Raw genomic sequence first — 19,359 nt, forward strand, 5'->3', positions numbered from 1 at the left:
AATATTATAGGTGTGTTAACTCAGCAAAATATTCTAAAAGAGTCCAGTAGTCCATAATAGTATTGGGTCTTCCGCTTCACTGGCAATGTCAGAAATTGTTGACCTGAGTCCCCTGTAGCTCAATACAACAGCGTGGCTTTACTTCTTATACTTCGTTTTTATACTTTTCTGCTGGATGGTTAAGACCAAGGAAAAGCAGGACCTATGCAACAAGAGTTATAGCTTTTGAGTCTGATAAGGTCAGTGAAATCCCCTCAGGATTTATCCTGAGATTTCATGTTGACCTCCTAGTCCGACTTCCGTAGCCTAAGAAAACAATCGAAAGAAAAGTGCTATTCATCACCCCATAGAATTTAAAAAGCGTAGAAGCCTCAACACGTAGTGACCCATCACTAGGTCTATCGCCATATTGTGTGCAGCTGCTTTGTGAAGCAAAGCACAGGGGTGCACACCCGTAATGTTAGCTCCTTAGGAAGCTGAGGCAGGAAGATGGCAATTTTGAGTCCAGCCTGGGTGATTTAGCTAGACCCTGTGGCAAAGTGAAATTTACAAAGGGCCAAAGGTCTAGCCTGTGTGAAGTGCTGGGTTCAATCTCCAGAACCAGAAAATAAAACAAATATAATAAGAGCTGCATGAATGCAGAGGCGTTTCCTTATTATGTTAAGTGAACGGGGCACTGCCTTCTGCTCTGCGAACATAGGAGGATGGATGATAATGGAAACGCGTGTGAGCAGAGCTGGGGCTGGGTGGTGCTTTTCTTTCTCAAAATGCTCATCAGTATTCTTAAAGAGCTGCTTTAACAATAAATAAATGTCAATAACACAAACCAATTTGAAAACAAGGCAAATGCAAATGTAAGATGTAAGGAGTTGTGGCTCTTCTAGGGTCCGCTGACCCAATCCCAAGGCTCCTCCATCCCTGCACTCCCCCTGCCCCCTGCATGGCTGAGAAAGCACCCAGCTAGCTGTGCATCTGGGTCCACTCCCCCTTTCTGGTCTTCTGTGTGGCCCTGCAGACCTAATGCCACCCTTTTGTTTTTCTTCCCTTCTTGCAGGCTTAAATCACTGTCAGTTCAAACAAACTGGTTTCTCTATCTCTACTTGCCACCAGACTCTAGTTAGAGCTCCTCCACTCCCAGTTAGGGAAGTCCTTTCACTTGCAGTTGTGCTAAAACCCTGGGGCAGGAATGCCCAGGATGTTTCTCACAAGAGCCAGTTCTGACGGATTAGTTATGGCTTCCAAATGCATAAGAATCAGCACTGCAATCGATTAGTTCTGTCTGTATGCCAAGTGGGTAGAGGAGTGGAGTGGTACTTTGGTGTGTCACAGGTATTTGCTATTCTGGAGTGGTCTTGTACCAAAGGCAGACTGATAACCTGGGCTTTTATCTCAGCTCTCCTAACACTTTCTGGAGAAATGGGGGATCTGTATAGCTCCTGTGTGTGAGGAAAAAGCGGCTCCTGGTTTCCCCAGGGCCCTGGGTGTTTTCCTCTGAATATCTGCAGATAGATTGAGTTATGCAGACTAGAAATAGTGAATAGAAAGGGCATCATCTCCTGCTAGCATAACTAGGCATGAAACCCAGAGCAGCTATCAGGCTGGCCACCTGTGAGCCAGGTTCAACTGCTGGTACCGCATGCCGTGCCAGCCCAGCACTGTGCCAGCCACTGAAACCAGCTGTGGTGGCTCACACCTGTAATCCCAGCACTGGGGAGGCTGAGACAGGAGGATCACTACGAGTCTCAGCTGCATAGCGAGAACCTGTATCAAATAAATAAACCCTTTTAAAAAAGACAAAAATGATGTTTCACTTGATTATGCTATGTAATAAATTAAATTACAAAGCAGGAGCCAGCATATACTTACTACAGTCATGCTATATATTTTAATTGTGTACAAGTGAAAGTAAGAGTTATGAAACCCATATCCAGAGGCACTTCCATACTTCAGTAATTATTAGTTATGCCCTATCACTGCTCCATATAGCCCTCATTTACCCCAGGCCTGGGGGATACTCCATCTTCTAAGTCCCCTAGCATCGGGGCATCTCTTCAGTGCCTGTCTTCACTCTCACATGCCAAAGGAGGCATAAGCAGGCCTTTCTACTCCTGGCGAAAGGTGGCTCTCAAGGCTAAGCTCAGCCGTGAGCACGCCCAGGTCACTGTTCCTGTCCACCCATCCATTCCCTTGGTGACTCATCTGTGCACTCTGCAAAGACTTTCTGCCCGTGCTGTCTTGGCTGGGGAGTTGTTACAGTTCAGGCCTGGAAGGTCTCTGGAGATCGAGCGTAGCAGCTTGGGGAGCAAACGCATCTCCCTCTTTGCTCTGTTGTTTGACTTCAGAGTTGTTCGTTGTTGTTTTGTGGCCCTGAGAATCAAACCCTGTGTCCTCTGCCACTCAGCGACATCCTCAGCCAGTTTTATCGTCATCATTTTTTAAGACAGAGTCTTGCTAAATTGCTCAGGCAGGACTTGAACTTGTGGTCCTCTGGCTTCAGCCTCCCGAGCTCTGGGATTGTAGGCATGTGCTGCCACACCTGGCTCAGAGTGGTTTTAAAACATTGTTTTGTTTTGTTTTGTGGTACCAGGGATTGAACTCAGGACCTTGTGCTTGCCAGGCAAACACTTATTCTACTGAGCTATCTCTCTGGCCCCAAAAGATTGTTAAATAACATCAACACTTAAAATCAGAAGATTTTGTGTAAAATATCTGAAGCTTTACTTTTCCTGAGCATGTTCAAGATCCAACACAGTAGGTCTGCTCCCCCTGCAATGCTGCATCGCTGTGAGCCATGCTCAGCCCATAGCAGGCACGCAGGCAGCCCTCGGCCCAGCGCCACAGTCTGCACCACACCTGGTCTACTTCGTCCTTAGACCAGATGGCTGGTTTCTCGTAGGCACCAAAATGTGCAGTCACCAGTCTCCCTCACGACAGAAACTCATGATTGTGTTCCTTATAAATTTTATCCCATAATCTACAAGACCAGGTAGAAAAGCGTGGAGTCGGTGACTGCCCATAGAAAGGAGAACAATGATGAACTGAGCGGTAAATCAAAGTCCACTTCCTGAAAAAGGTGGTGTGAGCCATGAAGTGCATCCTGTGACCTTTGCTGGAGAACTGTGTGTGCCTTATTAATGTAGAAAGGCACCAGGATTTGCACAACTGCTGACTTCCTGGGAAGGGTCCTGAGGTGAGGGGCTGGGGGTGGGGCAGGAAGTCCCTGCTTTGGGAAGCTCTCTCCAGGTCAAGTGGGAGGATCTCACTGCTTCAGGGAGATTTAGTCAAGGGTGACAAGTTCACTTGCAGAGACCCTGAGACTCCGGATTCTTATCAAAACAGTTGAGAGGTTGGAGCTAGCAAAAGTCCGATGGGAGAGCCCCTCCTTAGTTGATTGCCACCTTCACCAAGCAAGGCGTAACTCAACAGAGAACCCTGCCTTGGGTCTGCTGCTCCCAGCTGGGCACGACCCCCAGCCCTCAGCCCTGGGCCAGGGACTGAGCCAGGAAGCTGCTCAGCCTGAGAACAATGCCTGCCCTTGGCCTGAGTCTGCAAAACTGGTCTGTAATCTCCACCAGCGAGACCCACCCCAGGATTGGGACTCTGGGTTCTGACCCCGGCCTGGAAGTGTCAGGGGCCCAAGGAAGCAAGAAAATGCACAGCATGTCCCCCTAGTCCCAGGCTGGTGATGCTGATCTGGACTGTTTTGTTCCAGCAGCTGCCCAGCCCCCTGCATCCTGCCAGGCATCCTGAGCCTGCTTGCTTTTTCCTCTTGCTTTCTGGGGTCTCAGAGGGCAGGAGGCGGTTGATGGCCTAGGCTCTGGATCAGCCTGCCTGTCCAACTTGAGACCCCAAGCAGGCGACATTACCTCTATGAGCCTCAGTTTCGTCCTGTGTAGAAGCAGGGTGAATGTGGTGTCCATGTTATAAAGCTTACAAAGGCCGAATATGACGCTCTCCGTACAACACCGACAACAACGCCCCGCACATGGGAAGAGTGCCTGGAGGGCCCGGGGTCTCTCTGCTGACTCTGTACAGCATTACTTCCCATTTCGTGCTACAATAACAGCTATCATTTATTGCATAGTTACTCTAAGCCAGGACTGGTACTAAGCGCTGACTTATAGTCTCTCATTTGCTTCTTCCGATCCAGGAAAGTAGATACGATTATTCTCCCCTCTTGACCGAAAACTCAGGCTAAGCCACCTGCCCGAGGCCACACAGCTAGCAGACAGCAGTGTCAAGGTTCCAACCTGGGGTTGGTGGCTCTGAAGCCCAGACTCCTGTCCAGGACTCGAGCAGGAGCCCGGGTCTGCTGCTTCTCCGTAACGAGGCCATGTGCGGTCACGGCTGGGTGTGGGTGGCTCACCGCGGATGCCTGCTATCTGGGTGGGTTAGCGGTCCGTTCTGCATGGGGCCTCTGCAAGTAGCTTTACAAAGTAGATGAGAACGGCAAGAAATCGGCCTACGGACGAGGCCTTGGGGTCCCCAGAAGGACTGGAAGGGACTCCTTGAAGATTTCCTTTCTCAGCTGTCTAGACATCTCCTACCGCCACTGAGTCTTTGTTTTTGTGTTTTAGGGAAGGGTCTACAGTCTGTTCAGGGTCTCACTACTAGATCAGACTCATGGTGATCCGCCTGTTTACAGCCTCCCAAGAGCTGGGATTGCAGGTGTGCGCCACCACGCCCAATCTCAGCACAGCCTGGGGATGGGGCCAGCACAGCCAACCCAGACACCACCTAAATCTTGGTGACTTGTAATCTGCTTTCACCACTGAGGCAATAAATGCATAGGTTGCTGGGGAAAGCTTTAGGACATAACAACTGGTTTTAGGTGCTGGCTCCCCCACCTACCGTCAATCTGTGTGACATTAGACAAAATACTTAACTTCTCTCTGTAGCAAAAACAGGGCACTAAATATAAGCACTAAAGCTGCTTTTGGGAGCCTTGGGGGCACATCTGGTTCCAGCTGCATGGCTCGGGACTGGCATTTTTTAAAAATTATTCTTTTGATACAGGGTCTTGCTACTCAGTTCAGACGTATAGTGATCCTCCTGTTTCAGCCTTCCCAGTGTTGGGATTACAGGCATGAGCAACCATGCCCGGTTTCAGGCTGGCACCGTGCGCCCGAGATTCCCGGGCTGGCCCAGCATGCAGTACCAGGGATCAAACTCAGGACCTTGCGCTTGCTGAGGCAGGCCCTTGCACCACTGCAAGCTACTAGGTATGAATAGCAGCGCTGCTCCCCGGAGCACTAGCGAGGACAGTGCCCAGAGTGCTCAGGAAATGCTCGTGTTTGCTAGCAATGTGATGAGACCCGGCAGCACAGTGCCAGCCCCAGTAGGTGACTTTAAATTAAAGGCCCATCTTTAAGGGAAAGACACAGGCCTGGTTGTCCAGACCAGACCGAAGAAGCCCACAGCCTCTGCTAGGTCTCATTGGGGAGCACCCAGTTGGTCTGACCAGGCTGTACCCCTTCTTTGTCCCTGCCTCCCATCCCTAGGCATGGCCTGCAGGGTCCCCCAGCAGAGCCCAGAGGAGGTGGCTGAGCTGCTGTAGTCAGGCCTTGGATAGCACTGTGGATTCTGTGTAGATCCTGTGTTGGAATGCAGTCCTGGGTAAGAGTTGGGGTGTCCCAGGGCAGACCTTCCTGCTGGGACCTCTTGGAAGACAGCTAACCCTGGCTTGGGGCCTGCGGGCAGGGACTGGCAGCCAGGGGTCTTGCTAAGCCCACCAACCACCCATGGTCCTGCCACTGCCCACCACCCCCAGGGCCACAGATGAGGAGCTGCAGGAAACTGAAGCCAGCAGAGGACTCAGGGCTCCCAGTGGGATTTTCCAGGAGGTTCTCCCCTCTTCTGCACTTTGGTCCTTGTTGATTCTTGCTCCAGCCCTGTAGGGTAGCTCTGTGGTCCAGCTGGGCAAAGGTCAAGTGACAGCCTTGAGAAGGCAGAGGACCTGGAGGTGAAAGGACAGGCCCAGTGCAGCCACGTGGCACCCAGGCTCCAGAGAGTGGGGCCAACACTAGCAGAAAGGAGAGATCACTGCCCACACCCTGGGACCAGCAGCAAAGCTGCTGTGAGCTGGCCAGGAGTCGGCCAGCGCCCTGACTCCAAGAGGTACACGAGGCTGCATGGCCTCCGGGATTCCTGGCATCCATCTGGGAGGAGTAGGGGACTAGCTCGTGAGCCTGCTGGAGGAGAAACCTCCAGAGACTCAAGCCTGAGGAGCTGGTGTCAGGGGCTCGCCGGAGCTAGAGAGGAAGCCAGCTACTGACGGAGACGGTGTCTGACTGTCACAGCACCCGGCACAGCACAGCAGTCCTCCTACAGCCAATGCCGAGCAGAGGTGTAAGAGACTGCAGCGGTCCCGGCTACTCATGGGGGACGTGTCCCTAGATCTCAAGTGGATGATGTGCTGCAGATAGTGCTGAACCCTGTGCACAGTACTGTTTGCCTCTGCTTGCACACCTGTGCTGAAGTTTAGCATTTGTATTATTTACTTATTTATTTATTTACTTTTTATTTCTGGTGCTGGAGATTAAACCCAGGATGTTCACGCTGAACTATGTTCCCATGCCATATATATCTATCATCTGTCTATCTATCTACTTATCTATCTACCTATGTATCTATCTACATTGAGACAGAGTCTTGCTACGTCGCTCTGACTAGACTTAAACTTACAATCTTCCTTCCCCAGCCTCCCAGAATACTGGGAGTGTGGCATTACACCCATGTATAAAGTTTAATTTATAAATTTAGGTATAGTAAGAGGTGACCTGTAATAACTAACAATGAAATGGCCACTTATAATGCCATACTGTATTAAAATCCATAATCACTATTCTTGTTCTCTGGGGCCCTTAGAAAGTAAAATAAATAAGAAAATTATTTAAGCAACAAGGGTTACTTATACACAGCACCATGATACTATGCACCATTTGAGCCAGTGTCCCAGATGGCGACTAAGTGGCCAGTGGGCAGGTAGCATATACAGTGTGGATACACTAGACAGAGGGATGATTCCAGTCTTGGCAAGACAGAGCGAGACAACAGGAGATTGCATCATGTCACACAAGTGACATGAAATTAAAAGCCTATGGAGTTTTCTCTCTTCCATTTCTGGAAGTTTCCATTTCATATTGGACTGTGGTGACTGCAGATAACAGATACCTCAGAAGCAAAAGCCCAGGTAAGGGGCACTATTGCACAAACATTCCCAAAGTCAGCATGAGGGAACAGAGCTCAGGGTACAAAGGGGCAGTTTTCTTTACCCTCTTATGCTATGCTTAGTTTTGCTCAAAAGCCTCTGTCTTCTGTTGAAGAGTGAAAAGAATAATTCTAAATTATTTTTATTTTTATTTTGTATGTATTTGGTCTAGGGTCTCACTACGCAGTAGCTCAGTACACCCAGGGGCAGGGCTGACACAGCATGTGGTGCCAGGGATTGAACCCTGGTCCCTGCGCTTGCCTAAGCAGCTGCTTAGTCCTCTTAGCTATCTGGCTGGCTAAGAATTATTATAAACAATAATTCTGAAAAACTCATAACCTCCTGTTTAATCCTCAGCCTTTGTGCTCCCTATCAGTACCTGAGTCCCCTCTCTTTCATCCTCCCAGGGTTACAGCTGGTTGGGAAGGCTCACTGATGTCACAGGCTTGGGAGGCACATGGGGTGTCCTGTGGCCATCTTGGCTTTGAGTGTCACCGTGCCAGGGCTTGGGCTGGGTCGCCCATACCAAGGTTCCTCTTACCCAAACATGCAGCCTCCTACTTCCATTTCCTGGAGCTCTGAGCCTGCTTCTCCAGGTTACAGGGGACCTGGAGTAGACAGAACTCCAGGAGGGGATGGGGCTTTCTGTGCCGCTGTGTCCTTGCTGTGTCCCCATCTACCCGCTCCAACTGACCCAACCAAAGCTATCTGCAGCCCTCACAGGGCTGTGTAGAAGATGGGAAGTAGCTGGAATGAGAGCAGGGGTCTCCCACGAAGAGTGGCCACCACGGAGGTGTGAGGAGCTGCCCAGGGCTGGCCAGGCACCCAAGCCTTCCTCTTCCCACAGACTTCATCCCTACCTACTGCCAGGCTCTCACCAGTCGTGATGAGTAGGAAGTGGGTCTCTCTAGACTGAAGGACAAGCTTTGCCAAGGGAAGGGTGGTCACAGAGCCCTAAAGCCCACTGCCATGGAGTTCCCAGCAATGTGGTCTCTGGCCCTGCCCACCAGTGGCTTCCAGTTGGCACTCATAGCAAATAATGGAGGTGAGCCAGGGACTTGTGGGCTAAGGCCAAACTACCCTGGAGGGGACCTTGCTGTGTGTTCCTTCTATGCCCACACTCCCCACCCCACCCCCAGTGTCTCTGCTGATCTCAACAGCTGGGTGGGCGTGAGGAATGCAAGGTGACAATTCATGGTGGTTCCCACACCAGCCCCTCCACTTCTGTCTCCGCTGCCCTCCAAACCTGGGCCAGGCCTGCCAGGTAAGTCAGAGCAAGGTCCTCATGCTTCCTTCCCCTCCTTGCCTCACCTCCAGAGAGCTCTAGCTCTAGTCCCATCTCAAAGCTTGTCCCTCTGCTGGTTGATAGTGGGTGCAGCGGAAAGAACCATGAAGTCTTTTCTAGGCTTATTGAGGAAAAGTAATCGGATGGATTAAATTGTGATGGATTAGCAATGTCTGCCATGAGCAAGGGCAGCAATGGAGGGTGGGTGGGTGTGATTTAAAGCTGCAGGCTACACCTCTCAGCACCTGTGTTTCTCTCTCACCCTGAGCTTCAAAGGCCTGAGGCTGTCTCTGTGGCTGAGATGGCATCAGAACCCAGATCCAAGGTGTGATGTGCCAGCAAATGCCTAACAGCTAGGTCTCTCGTGGTGGTGTAAAAATGAATGCTCTGCAGCTTTTACTAATTTCTGTGCTGAGAATATTCCTAGGTGGCCCAATTTCAGCTGCCAGTATGAAGTTACTGAGCATCAAGTTAGGAAAAGATAGGCACAGACGGCTTGCCCAGATGGCACCCACTCTACCACCCCAGGCTCCGCTAATGTGGGGGCTGCTCTGGGCAGAGCACTGTCTGCAGTTCAGGGCCACTTCCCAGCCATGAGCCACTGGCAAGCCACACTCCCCTTGCCTCTGCCTCTTCGCCCACAAATGGGGTCTAGCTGTGAGGAGGATGCTGTGAGGGGAGGAAGTGTTTGTCACTCACAAAGTGTGAGTTGTCGCATCTGCTCCCAGGGCATCAAATCCAAACTGCTGCTCGGCCCCAGTAATTGGCCTCAGCTCTCTCTGTTGGCCTGGGTGTGGGCCCCAGGGCTCTAAGAGAAGGCTTGGTTATCTCTTTTCCCATGTATGGCTGACTCAGCCTGCCCTGGGGACAGGACCAGGGATCTAACCTCCCTGCACTTTGCCTGAGCTTGCCTAACAGACACTTTAGACCACTGAGCCATCTTGCCGGCCTCTGGTTGTTCCTTTTGATGTTGATCTCAAAGGCCAGACTCTGTCTCAAAGCTCATGTAGCTTCCTTGGCATTGGCAGCTGCCAGTGACCACCTTGGTGAAGCTGCTTAGGTAGCCCTTCTCTGCTGTTCTGTGAGGTCAAGGCTGCTCCTCAGATTCCCCCTTTGGCACCTCCTGGCTTTGGGATCATGGTCCCCGGGGGCCAACTGTGTCCGTGCCATAGCAGCCACGGCCTGGGTCTCAGCACTAGCTCAGATGATGGTGAGGTCTGTGAGCTCGTGCTCTCTGGGCCTCACCTCTTCATCTCAGGAGGAGTCGCAGGAGCTACTTCCTTGGATCGGTGGCAGTCTGAATGGAGCGCATGCCTAAAGGGTCTTGTACAGTGGGAGGGGCAAAGCAGACTTGACATGTAAACTATGACTTGTCCTAACAAGTTCAGGATTGGGAGGCAGAACAGGCAAAATGGTAAGAGAATGAGATCCAAATGTTGACCAATGATAGCTCAAGTAAGGGCCAGGCCTCAATAGAGGGGTGCAGGTGGAGCGGGAGCTGCAGAGCCTGCAGTGCCCCTTGGTCCTGCATGAGGTTTCTCATCCCCAATACTATGGCAATTGGGGCTGGATCTGTCTCTGCTGTGGGGGGCTCTGTGCATTCTCTATGTAGCAGCACCCCTGGCCTGCACTCACTGGAGACCGGTAGCAGCCTCCAAGTTGTGACTCCCAAAAGTGTCTCTGGACATTGACAATGGTCCCTTAGATGGGCATGGTCCCTTGTTCCATGAACAGAAGAGCATCTGCCTTGTGGAGATGGGTCGGGCACATGGTGGCTAAGGGCAGGTGGTCAGCTGTGAGCATCCTGGCAGCAGCTGGGGAGGCCCATGGGCCAGGGCCTGGACCCCCGCTGCTGGGAGCCCACAGTCGATCAGGACCAGAATGTGGCTCATGTGACGTTATGCCCGGAGCACGCTGTGACTCTGTTCCGCCTGCCTAGGACTAGCACTGGATCCAGGGACTGGGTAGGACTAGGCCAGCAACTTCTACTTTGAGGCTCCTCCTGACCTCAGCCTGGAGAGCCCAGGCTTTGGAGGAAGGGCCCAGGGTCAAGTCTAGGCTCTGCCCTATGGAAATTTTTAAAAATTTCTCAGAGCAAGTATTCAACCAGCATAGAGGCACATGCCTGCAATCCCAGAGCTCTGGTGGACTGAGGCAGGAGGATCACAAGTTGGAACCCAGCCTGAGAAGCTTAGCTACTTAGCAAGATTGTGCTTCAAATTTTTTTAAAAAAATTAAAAGGCCTGGGGATATGGCGCAGCGGGAAGGCCCTGGGTCCAGTCCCCAGTGCAGCAGAACTAAAAACAGTGTTGTCAAGAGGAAAAAAATTTCAAAGAGGGGCAAAAAAAAAAAACCCTCAAAAACTAAAAAGCAAAGGAAATAAGTTATTAAAGGAAAAGACAACAATATTTACTTCTAATTTTGCTATTGAGCCATGTTCCTTGATCTTGCTCTCTGGCTGCATAGATTCCGGATTGTTCAATGGGTTTGTAATAAACTATAAATAAAAATAGCTGTCATCTATAATACCATGCAAAGACTAACAGTGGGAAAAGCTTAACATTGAGAAAAATCACTTTTATGTTGCTACATAACAAAAAGGACTACATAGAATTACAAAATAAAAACCAAGTGCTGCCTTAGGCAGGTTGCTTAACCTCTAAGGCTCAGACCTCCCATCCATGGGGTTCAACTTCGTAAGATTTTTTGAAGGTTAATGGTGGCAAAGTTTCCTTGCTTTACCTGCTTGCTACCTTCCGGGCACTCAGTGAATGTTGAAGGAAGGAAGGACCGAGTGCTCTCACAGCCAGGCTTCCTTTCCAAATCCTCACCTTTGGTTCAGTTCGCTAGAAATTCTCTCCCTTTCTCATCAGGACTTCATTCAGCACCTGTCACCTGGTAGATAACGGAGCTCCAAGCCAGGCTTTCTTTCCCCAGGGGGCAATGATTACGCATCATTCATCTTTCCATAGCCCATAGCCCAGCACAGCAACCAACGCATTCCTATGTTGAATGAATGAATGAATGAATGAATGAATGAATGAATGAATGAATGAATGAATGAATGCACAAAAAAAGGCAGTTAGAAAGGGCACACCGAGAATGCTGACTGCCCCAGGATTCTTCAAGGATCCTTTCTTAAGTGGCCATTTAGGAGAAGCACAGCTGCCTTACTCAGAGAAGACAGGTCACACAGGGTGGGGACAGGAAGCTGGTAGGTGATGTCTAATCAAGAAGGTGCCCATGCTGGGGAGCTTCTGTACACCCTTCCCTGACCCCCAGGCCTTCCTGGTGGCCAGGACCATGTTCCTAACTCCCTGCTTCGAGGGAAGGCTGCTCCCGAGGCCACACCAGCCTCAGATGAGTGACCTGAGGACAGACTGTGATTCAGTGACTGGAGATGGTGGGCACCCAAACAGGGCCCGGGAGGACCAGGTCTGAAGGCCACTGAGGGGAGCTGGGCTGCTCTTTGAGTGACTGGCGCAGAGACGCACAGCAGCACTGCCAGTTACTAGCTGCTTGGCCCCAGCGGAGTTGCTCAGGCTTTCCCTGCCTCACTTTCCTCATCCACACACAGAGACAGCAGAACCAACTTCTTCAGGGACAGCCCTTAGAACTGTGTGCGACACCTAGGAAGGACTTAGTGGAAAGCGCAGTGACAATGGTGGTGATGCAAGACCCATTCTGCTCTAAGTCCTGTGTCCGCTGCTGTACAACTGAGCCTGCTACAGCAGGGAGAAGCCCTCATCGGGGCTCTGGCCTGTGGCACCACAGGGTCTTCCCCAGAACATCTGCCTTCCAAGTGGCTGAGCTGCCTCAAATCTTCACAGGCTGAACTTTGCCGGCAGCCTCTGTCTCCACTCCGCCCCATCAAGGATTGAACTCAGGCCCTTGCGCTTGCCAGGGAGGTGCTTATCCACTGAGCCATCTCCCCGGCCCACCTCGTTCCAGTGACATTCCCCTGTCCCTCAGCCTAATCCTCCAGATGCTCCCTTCCCCAGCCCTGGCTTGTTCTGGAACCCTGGGTACAGATCTGCCCATCAAGCTGGGGCTTCCCAGCCTGCACCATACCTCTTGGCCTTCTCTGGTTTTTAATTCCAAATACTTTGCTCCCCTTTCATGTGACAGCCTGCAGGAGGCCCAGGTGAGATAGGCTTTCCCAAGGAAGGCCACAAGGACAGGGATGAGGACTCAAAGACAGGAGGAAGCCAGCTTTGCAAACGTGAGAAGCGAGAGGCACATAAAAATGTCTTTATTGGCCTAACTCAGGAGTGGCTCCCAGGGCAACATGGCCAGGTCACCAGGGGCCAGACAGATGCACAAGCCCAGCTGGAAACCCCAGGGCTCCTGGAGTCCAGGCCCCTGTCCTGCAGCAGCATCTCCGGTTCCCTGTCTCCGGCTGCTCCTTTCTTCACCACCCTCTGCCCTGCTCCCCTTGCTCCTCCCTGGAATGCTTGGATCTGTTTTTGTCTGCCTTTGCCAGTAATGAGATAGGGCTGCCCCCAGGGAAAGTGAGCACAGGAGGAGGGAGGCACGGGGAGGGCTGGGCCCAAGGCCGAGGGGTGGGCGTTGAGAAAGCAGCAGTGGGCGGCAGACCCAGGAGGGCAGGATGCCTGAGTCACCGCTTAACAGAAACCAGGGCAGGCGGCAGACATCAGATGGGGACCCGCAGGAGAGGCCTCCCCCCGCCCTGCTCCTTCCTGCTTGTTTTCCATTGAGTGTCCTGGGAACCCTGCTGGACAGCAGTCGGGCTGACAAACCCTGTCGCCTCAGGTTGCGATTCGGACCTTTCCGCTGTGCGTCGTTCTGGGCCATACCCGTGTGGAACAACGCAAATTCAGCAAATCCCCAGGGACGGGTGGTACAGGGTGCAGAGCTGAGGCCTGAGGGTCACAGCCAGGCACCCCACAGGACCCAGACCAAGTGGGTTTCTCATCCAGTAATGGAAATAAGGAGATGAAAACGGGGGGGCGGGGGGGGGGAGCAGTTACACTGGTGAAAGTGAGCCAGCAAAACACCCATGTGGAAGCCCAGATGGAAACCCCTCCTCCCAGGGGCTCTCCGGTGCTAACCTCCCCGCCGCCCCCTGCTGGCAGCAGTGACACTGACGGGACATTTTCTCTCTCTTGCAGGACCTCCTGTAAGTACTCACTCTGGAGCAGTGACCTGTGTCTGAAGGCCTGTGTCATCTCCCGGTAACGGGGCACTGGGAGGGCTACTGTGTAGACTGCTTCTTGGTCCAAATAGGGGAGAAGACCGCTGCACCCGTCTCCCTGCACCTCTACGGGGCAAGGTAGTGATTGTCCGAGGCAAAGTGGGCCCTAATTTCACTCTGCAAGGCTGGTCTGCCCTGGTCAGACCAGCTCTTTGTGTCCCAGGGGAGCATCAAGCACCAGAAGGGGGAACTAGAAGTGGGAAAGGTTTGCTCCCTATAACATCCCTCCCCTCTGAGGAAGCGGATCAGGGAGCAGCCGCCAGTGTGGACAGCTCAGGGTCCCTGATGTCCACACCCCTGAGCGGGCAGCTCCGCCCTGGCCAAGTCACTTGGGGCAAGTGGAGCTGGGTGGCAGTGCCAGTTGTGTGCAAGAGTATTGCTGGTTAGCTGGAAATGACACATAAATTAGGCAGCATGTCACCCTCCTTTCTAGGCCTCACTCCCAGGGTGGGCGGGGAAGAGAGCCATTTCCAAAGAATCTGAGACAAGCCCAAGGAGACATCTCCCTCCCGAGGTAATGGATCCAGAGAGCCGGGCACGTGTGCTCCAAGGGACAGCATTTGATACCCCAACAAAAGACCCAGAGGGCACTGGGGGAGCCCTCGATCAGATCGTTCTCAAGGTTACTGAAATCCACCCCATCCTCGTCCCTCTCTCTGAGAAGTCATTTCCATCTGTGAGAGCCGCCTGCCTGACTTCTAATGAGACCATTGTTTGTATTCCATCGGTGCCCCCAAATACCCTCAAACCCACTCAGGACCCTGCCAGGACCCCGTCTGCTAGGGCACAGCGAGAGCAAAACCCTGCCAGTCCCTGCAAAGGGGAAGAGTCATTTGTTGTGACATTTGGGCTTTTCAAATGGCAATTCTTGCCATCCATCTTCTGCAATAAACTGCCACAGGGAACCCACAGGTCACCTGCTAGAGCTAGACCGCGTGTCCCCCTTCCTCCACACACCCCACCCCAAGGGCAGCCTAGTACTGCCAGCTCAGAGCCTCTGCCTGACTTGAGGGTCCTCCCTCCACAGGAGCTCCCCGACCCACCTGTTCCAGGCTCAGTAGTATGGGAGCAAATAAAGAAAGAAGGGGGGACAGGAGTTGCTATTCCCAGTCTCTGTCTACCTGGCCACAGACTGAGCCATGGAGCAAGGCGCAGGGCCCTGACAGCTTTGCTTACATTTGAGCCTGAATCAGAAGAGAAGCCCTGAACTTGCCAAGCACTAGCCAGAGGACTCAGGCAGGAAGGAGTGAGCTGCTGGCCACGTGGAACCCCCATCCACCTGTTCCCTCCACTCGCTGCACAAGAAGAACAAAGATGCTGGTGCTCGGAGGAGGGGCCTGTGCTGCCCTCAGGACGACTCTGTCTTCCCTCCAGAAGAACCAAGTTCCCTTGAACACAAGATCGGCACACGCCATGGAAGATGGGTTGATGTTGCCGTGGAGGCCACGAAAGGCGGCCGAGTTGGGGCCTCCACTGCCCCATCGGCACATGCTGGGCAGGCATTGCTAAGCAACTGGGAGGGGTTTTCACATAACTTCTTAGTCAATTACTCCCAACCCATTGGAACCAGGACTCCAGCTGACATCATTGGCATCCCTGGGTCAGGTTTGTGGGGACTTTATTAATACCGGAGCTGTGACCCTGAAGCAGATGACCAAGGCAGGCAGGGTCACCTCCTTCTCTGGAGGACAATCAGGAAATGGTTCACATCAGCTGCCAGGGTGGCTGCATGTGATCCTTGTTGAACTGCAAGCTAACACAGCATGTGTGGGATGCTGGCTGGTTTCCATAAGGATGAGTACTGAAGTCCTAATGCTGTCACTTCTAGTTGTGTGATTCAGCAATTATTTATCCTCTCTCTGCCTCAGTTTCCTCATCTGCTAAATGGGAATGACAGCAGTGCTGTAGTCAGGGCTTACAAGGGAAACAGTTTAATACAGGACACACAATTTGTAGGATTACTTTATAGTAATCACCAAAAATGTCAAGTACAAAAAAGTGTAGGTATGGGCCGGCCAAATAGCACAGCGGATTAAAGTTCCTGCAAGCAGGCTCAGGGGCTGGAGGTTTGATCCCCAGGCCTGCTGTGTTGGCCCTGCCTCCTGAGGCATGCTGAGACAGCAATTGAGACTGGGCATGGTGGCGCACGCCTGTAATCCCAGCTCTTGGGAGGCTGTAAACAGGCGGATCACTACGAGTTAGATGCAGTTATGAGACCCTGAACACCCTGTAGACCCTTCCCTAAAATACAACAACAAAAAAACCAAAAATGAAGGAAATCTGTCCACACATTAGAGACCCAAAGAATCCAGCTGAGGCCTGGATCCCACAACAATGTCCTGCATGAATCCAGCTGAAGATCTAGAGCTCATGCAATGCCCAACCTGAATCCAACCAGAGCCCACAACAGCGCCTCTTGCAGGCCTGTTTCATGGATCTGTACTGGGAAGGCCCCAGGTCAGCAGTAGAAGCTAGAAAGTCTGTGCCAGCGGGATGAAGGACCCAGGAAGCAACAGTCAAATAGGGACCAGCACTCCCCAAACACAGCCATCCTCAGCGACAACAAGGTCCCAACTCCTCCAACGATGAAAACAGCCAAGTTCACATCAGGAAAGCCCACATGACAAACTTCTCCAGGACACTGAGCAGTGCACCATCCTCCCCTCCAGCGCCAGGAAGTGGTGCTCACAGTAAAGACCAGGGCTCCCCAAAGTGAACCCTTCACATTCTCAGCAGCAACAAGGTCCCAAGGTCCTTTGATGATAAGAACAGCCAGATTCATATCAGGAAGGCCGGTATGACAAGCGCCTCCAGGAGAACCAAGAGCCCCCAAGAAGGGGGATAATTTACAAACCAGATAAGGAAAGGTGGGGCAGGGGGCACATGTAGAAAAGGCAAGAAACTTGGCTGCGATTTTCCTTGGTCAGCAGAGCAAAGAAGAAAGCAGAGTTTTTGCAAGACTGGGGCTGCCTTGAGGCAGGAGTGCACTGGCTTTGGAGGACGCCTGGCTTTTCCTGGGCCCGAGGCCTGAGACAGTTCATCCCACATGTCCTCCTAAGCCTCACACAAGCTGGATGGTGTGATTTGTGAGTACACTGCAGCAGTGCATAAAATGCCCCCATTCGTGTACCCGGCAGACCCACTAGGGGAGGTTGGAATCCTTCCCCAGCCCTATCCACCCCTGGGATGCTCAGCCTCTCTAGGGTGGTACTGGGGTTAGGCAGACGGGAAGGGAAAGTGGGGATGACCTTAGATCTGCTGCCATGTCCTTTCAAGGCCTGGAACCCTGTGGCGTTGGGCTGTCAGTTCATTCACCCCCAGGGAGGTGTCCAGGAGGACCAGGAGCTCAGCACCTCTGAGGCCCTCGAGCTCACATCTTAGTGCTAAGGGGCAAAATCATGCAGAAAGATAGGATGAGTCCTGACCCCATGAGGGTCCCCAGCAGCTGGAGCCCTGCATCACCAATGGGAAGCTGCCCTCGGGCCAAATGCACAGTTGGGGATGCTTACTCCTGAGTTGGTCTCAGTATCCTGCAGGGATGGATAGACTTGTCTCCCAGGGACAAGTGGGACCCACGCCTGGCTCTGCCCTTGGTCCACAGGAAGAGCAGATAGCTGGATGGAGAGATGCCCCTTAGGAGAACTAGCGGGGCCAGCTCCATGGGCCTCCCTGCATGTCCTCTTCCCTGACACAAGGGTGACAACAACCAGCACCTACCTAGGTTTTCCATGGTACAGTCCCTGCCCTCAAGGCCTTACACACACTGTCCCCTTGAATCTTAAAAGATTAATGAGGATTGTTCTTACATTTTCAAGATGATGAAGAGTTGGAAGCCGCAGGAAGCTAGGAAATTGATCAAATGTGTGTAGGTGGGACTGGGCTGTTTATAGCTGGGCATATTAATATGACATTACTTTTTATGTCTCATGGTTACACTTAATTTATTTTTGAAGGCCAATTGTTGAACTATCAATTTGCTAGCTTCCCTATCACTGATAATCTTCCTTTGGTGACGCAGAACAGTTTTGGGCTAAATGTCCCTCATCCCCACAATGGAAACAAATGAGCCCACATGATGGAGCCAAGACTTAAGCTCAGGTGGGTGGGCTTTCTAGTTTAGGAACTAGAAAGTACAGTCCTTCTTATGGGGACACTCCGCCCTGTCCCAGATCCTTCCATGCCAGGGCAGGCATTCGGCTCCCAATGGTCTCCCCAGGGCTTCTCCCCTCTGTGCAAGGTGCCCTTGATGTCCCAGGAGGCAGTTACAGGGCAGTTTCTCAAGCTCCTTCTTGTATTACATCCACCAAGAAATCAGGATCCACTGCTAAAACGACATTTCCTCAGGATTTGCTTGGTTCTTGAGCTTCCTCTTGTGTGTATGGCTACAATGATAATTCATTACAAGTACCTTTTGTTGAATGCTTTCCTCTTTGCAACTGGATTTCAGATCCATTTGCTTTCTCTTTTTTTGTTTTTTCTTTTCTTTCTTTCTTTCTTTTTTTTTTTTTTTTTTTTGTATGTATGTATTTAGTACAGGGTCTATAGCATCTCACTACACAGATCGGATTTATAGTGATCCTCCTGTTTTCAGCCTCCCCAGCGCTGGGATTACAGGCAGGCACCACCACGCCCAGTCTTAGCATGCCCCAGGGGCAGCACCAGTGCAGCATACCTGGGATCGAACCCTGGTCCTTGTGTCTGCCTAAGCAGGTGCTTTAATCCGCTGAGCTATCTGGCCGGCCCAACACCTATTTTCTTGAGTCCTTAGTTTATGCCCGGAATTGTGCCATAGTCTTGAATAAAGGGTGGAAGACAGAGCTGTGGTCAGAGGAAACAGCTCTGTGGAGTCTCAGGGTCCTCCCTGTACACCAAGACCCAGTACCCATTCTCCTGCCCCTCTCCCATCTCTACTTACCCCTTGTGGAGTGGGTGGTTTGACTCTGGTCAGAGAACTCAAAGGAAGTCCAATAGCCTCCTTCCTGATATTTTAGGGAAGCCCCCAATCCCCGCTCCCCATATACCACAGTCACAAGCTGTGGGCTCAGGTGTGGCAGGTCCGGCAGGAACATCCTAGTGGATGACAGGTTCTGCCCAGGTTTTTCCTGTGTGGTGAGACAGGGGAAGCTCTGTAAATCCTCATGAGATGGGTGGTGCTGTCACATGACATCCCACAGAAAAGTAGACTCTTAAAAACATTGTGGTGTGTCCATATTCGCCAGATCTGTCACCACATAACCTCTGCCTCTTTTCCAAAGTCTAAACGACCTTGAAGGGTAAACATTATGAATTGACTTGGGACACTGAGGCAGCCACCACAGCACAACTGGAGACACTAAGGAGGACTTCCAGAATCACTTTGGAAGGTGACAAGAACAATGGGATGTGTTCAAAGTGAGGGAGAGGATTGTGAGTGGGATTAATGGCAGTGTGCCTTTTACTGTGAGAATTCTCTGTGACATTCACCTTACCCCAGCAGCCCCCAGAGAACAGTGATCTACCGAAGGTCACCCGGTGGGCTAGGGTGGCACTGAAGGGTTGGCTCATTGCATAACTGCTTGACCGTGTAAACATTACTCTTCCCTCCTTTATCCAGGGCCCCAATGGAAGACCTGGGCTCCCTGTAAGTAACTGTTTCATTTCTTCTTCGCT

General features: G+C 51.8%; 1 protein-coding gene across 17 annotated transcripts in view; it reads left to right on the forward strand.

Moving 5' to 3' along the window:
* The window catches only part of Col13a1 (collagen type XIII alpha 1 chain), a 145,431-nt gene that overhangs the window by 49,203 nt on the left and 76,869 nt on the right, over positions 1-19,359 (forward strand). For all 17 annotated transcript variants that reach the window (XM_023723487.1, XM_023723419.1, XM_023723417.1 and 14 more), the window contains exons 3-4: positions 13,628-13,635; positions 19,304-19,330. In XM_023723487.1, coding sequence (XP_023579255.1) covers positions 13,628-13,635; positions 19,304-19,330 — 35 coding nt within the window. The remainder of the gene's footprint in view (positions 1-13,627; positions 13,636-19,303; positions 19,331-19,359) is intronic.

This window comes from Octodon degus, unplaced genomic scaffold, assembly GCF_000260255.1.
Source record: "Octodon degus isolate 3935 unplaced genomic scaffold, OctDeg1.0 scaffold00005, whole genome shotgun sequence".
NCBI lineage: Eukaryota > Metazoa > Chordata > Mammalia > Rodentia > Octodontidae > Octodon > Octodon degus.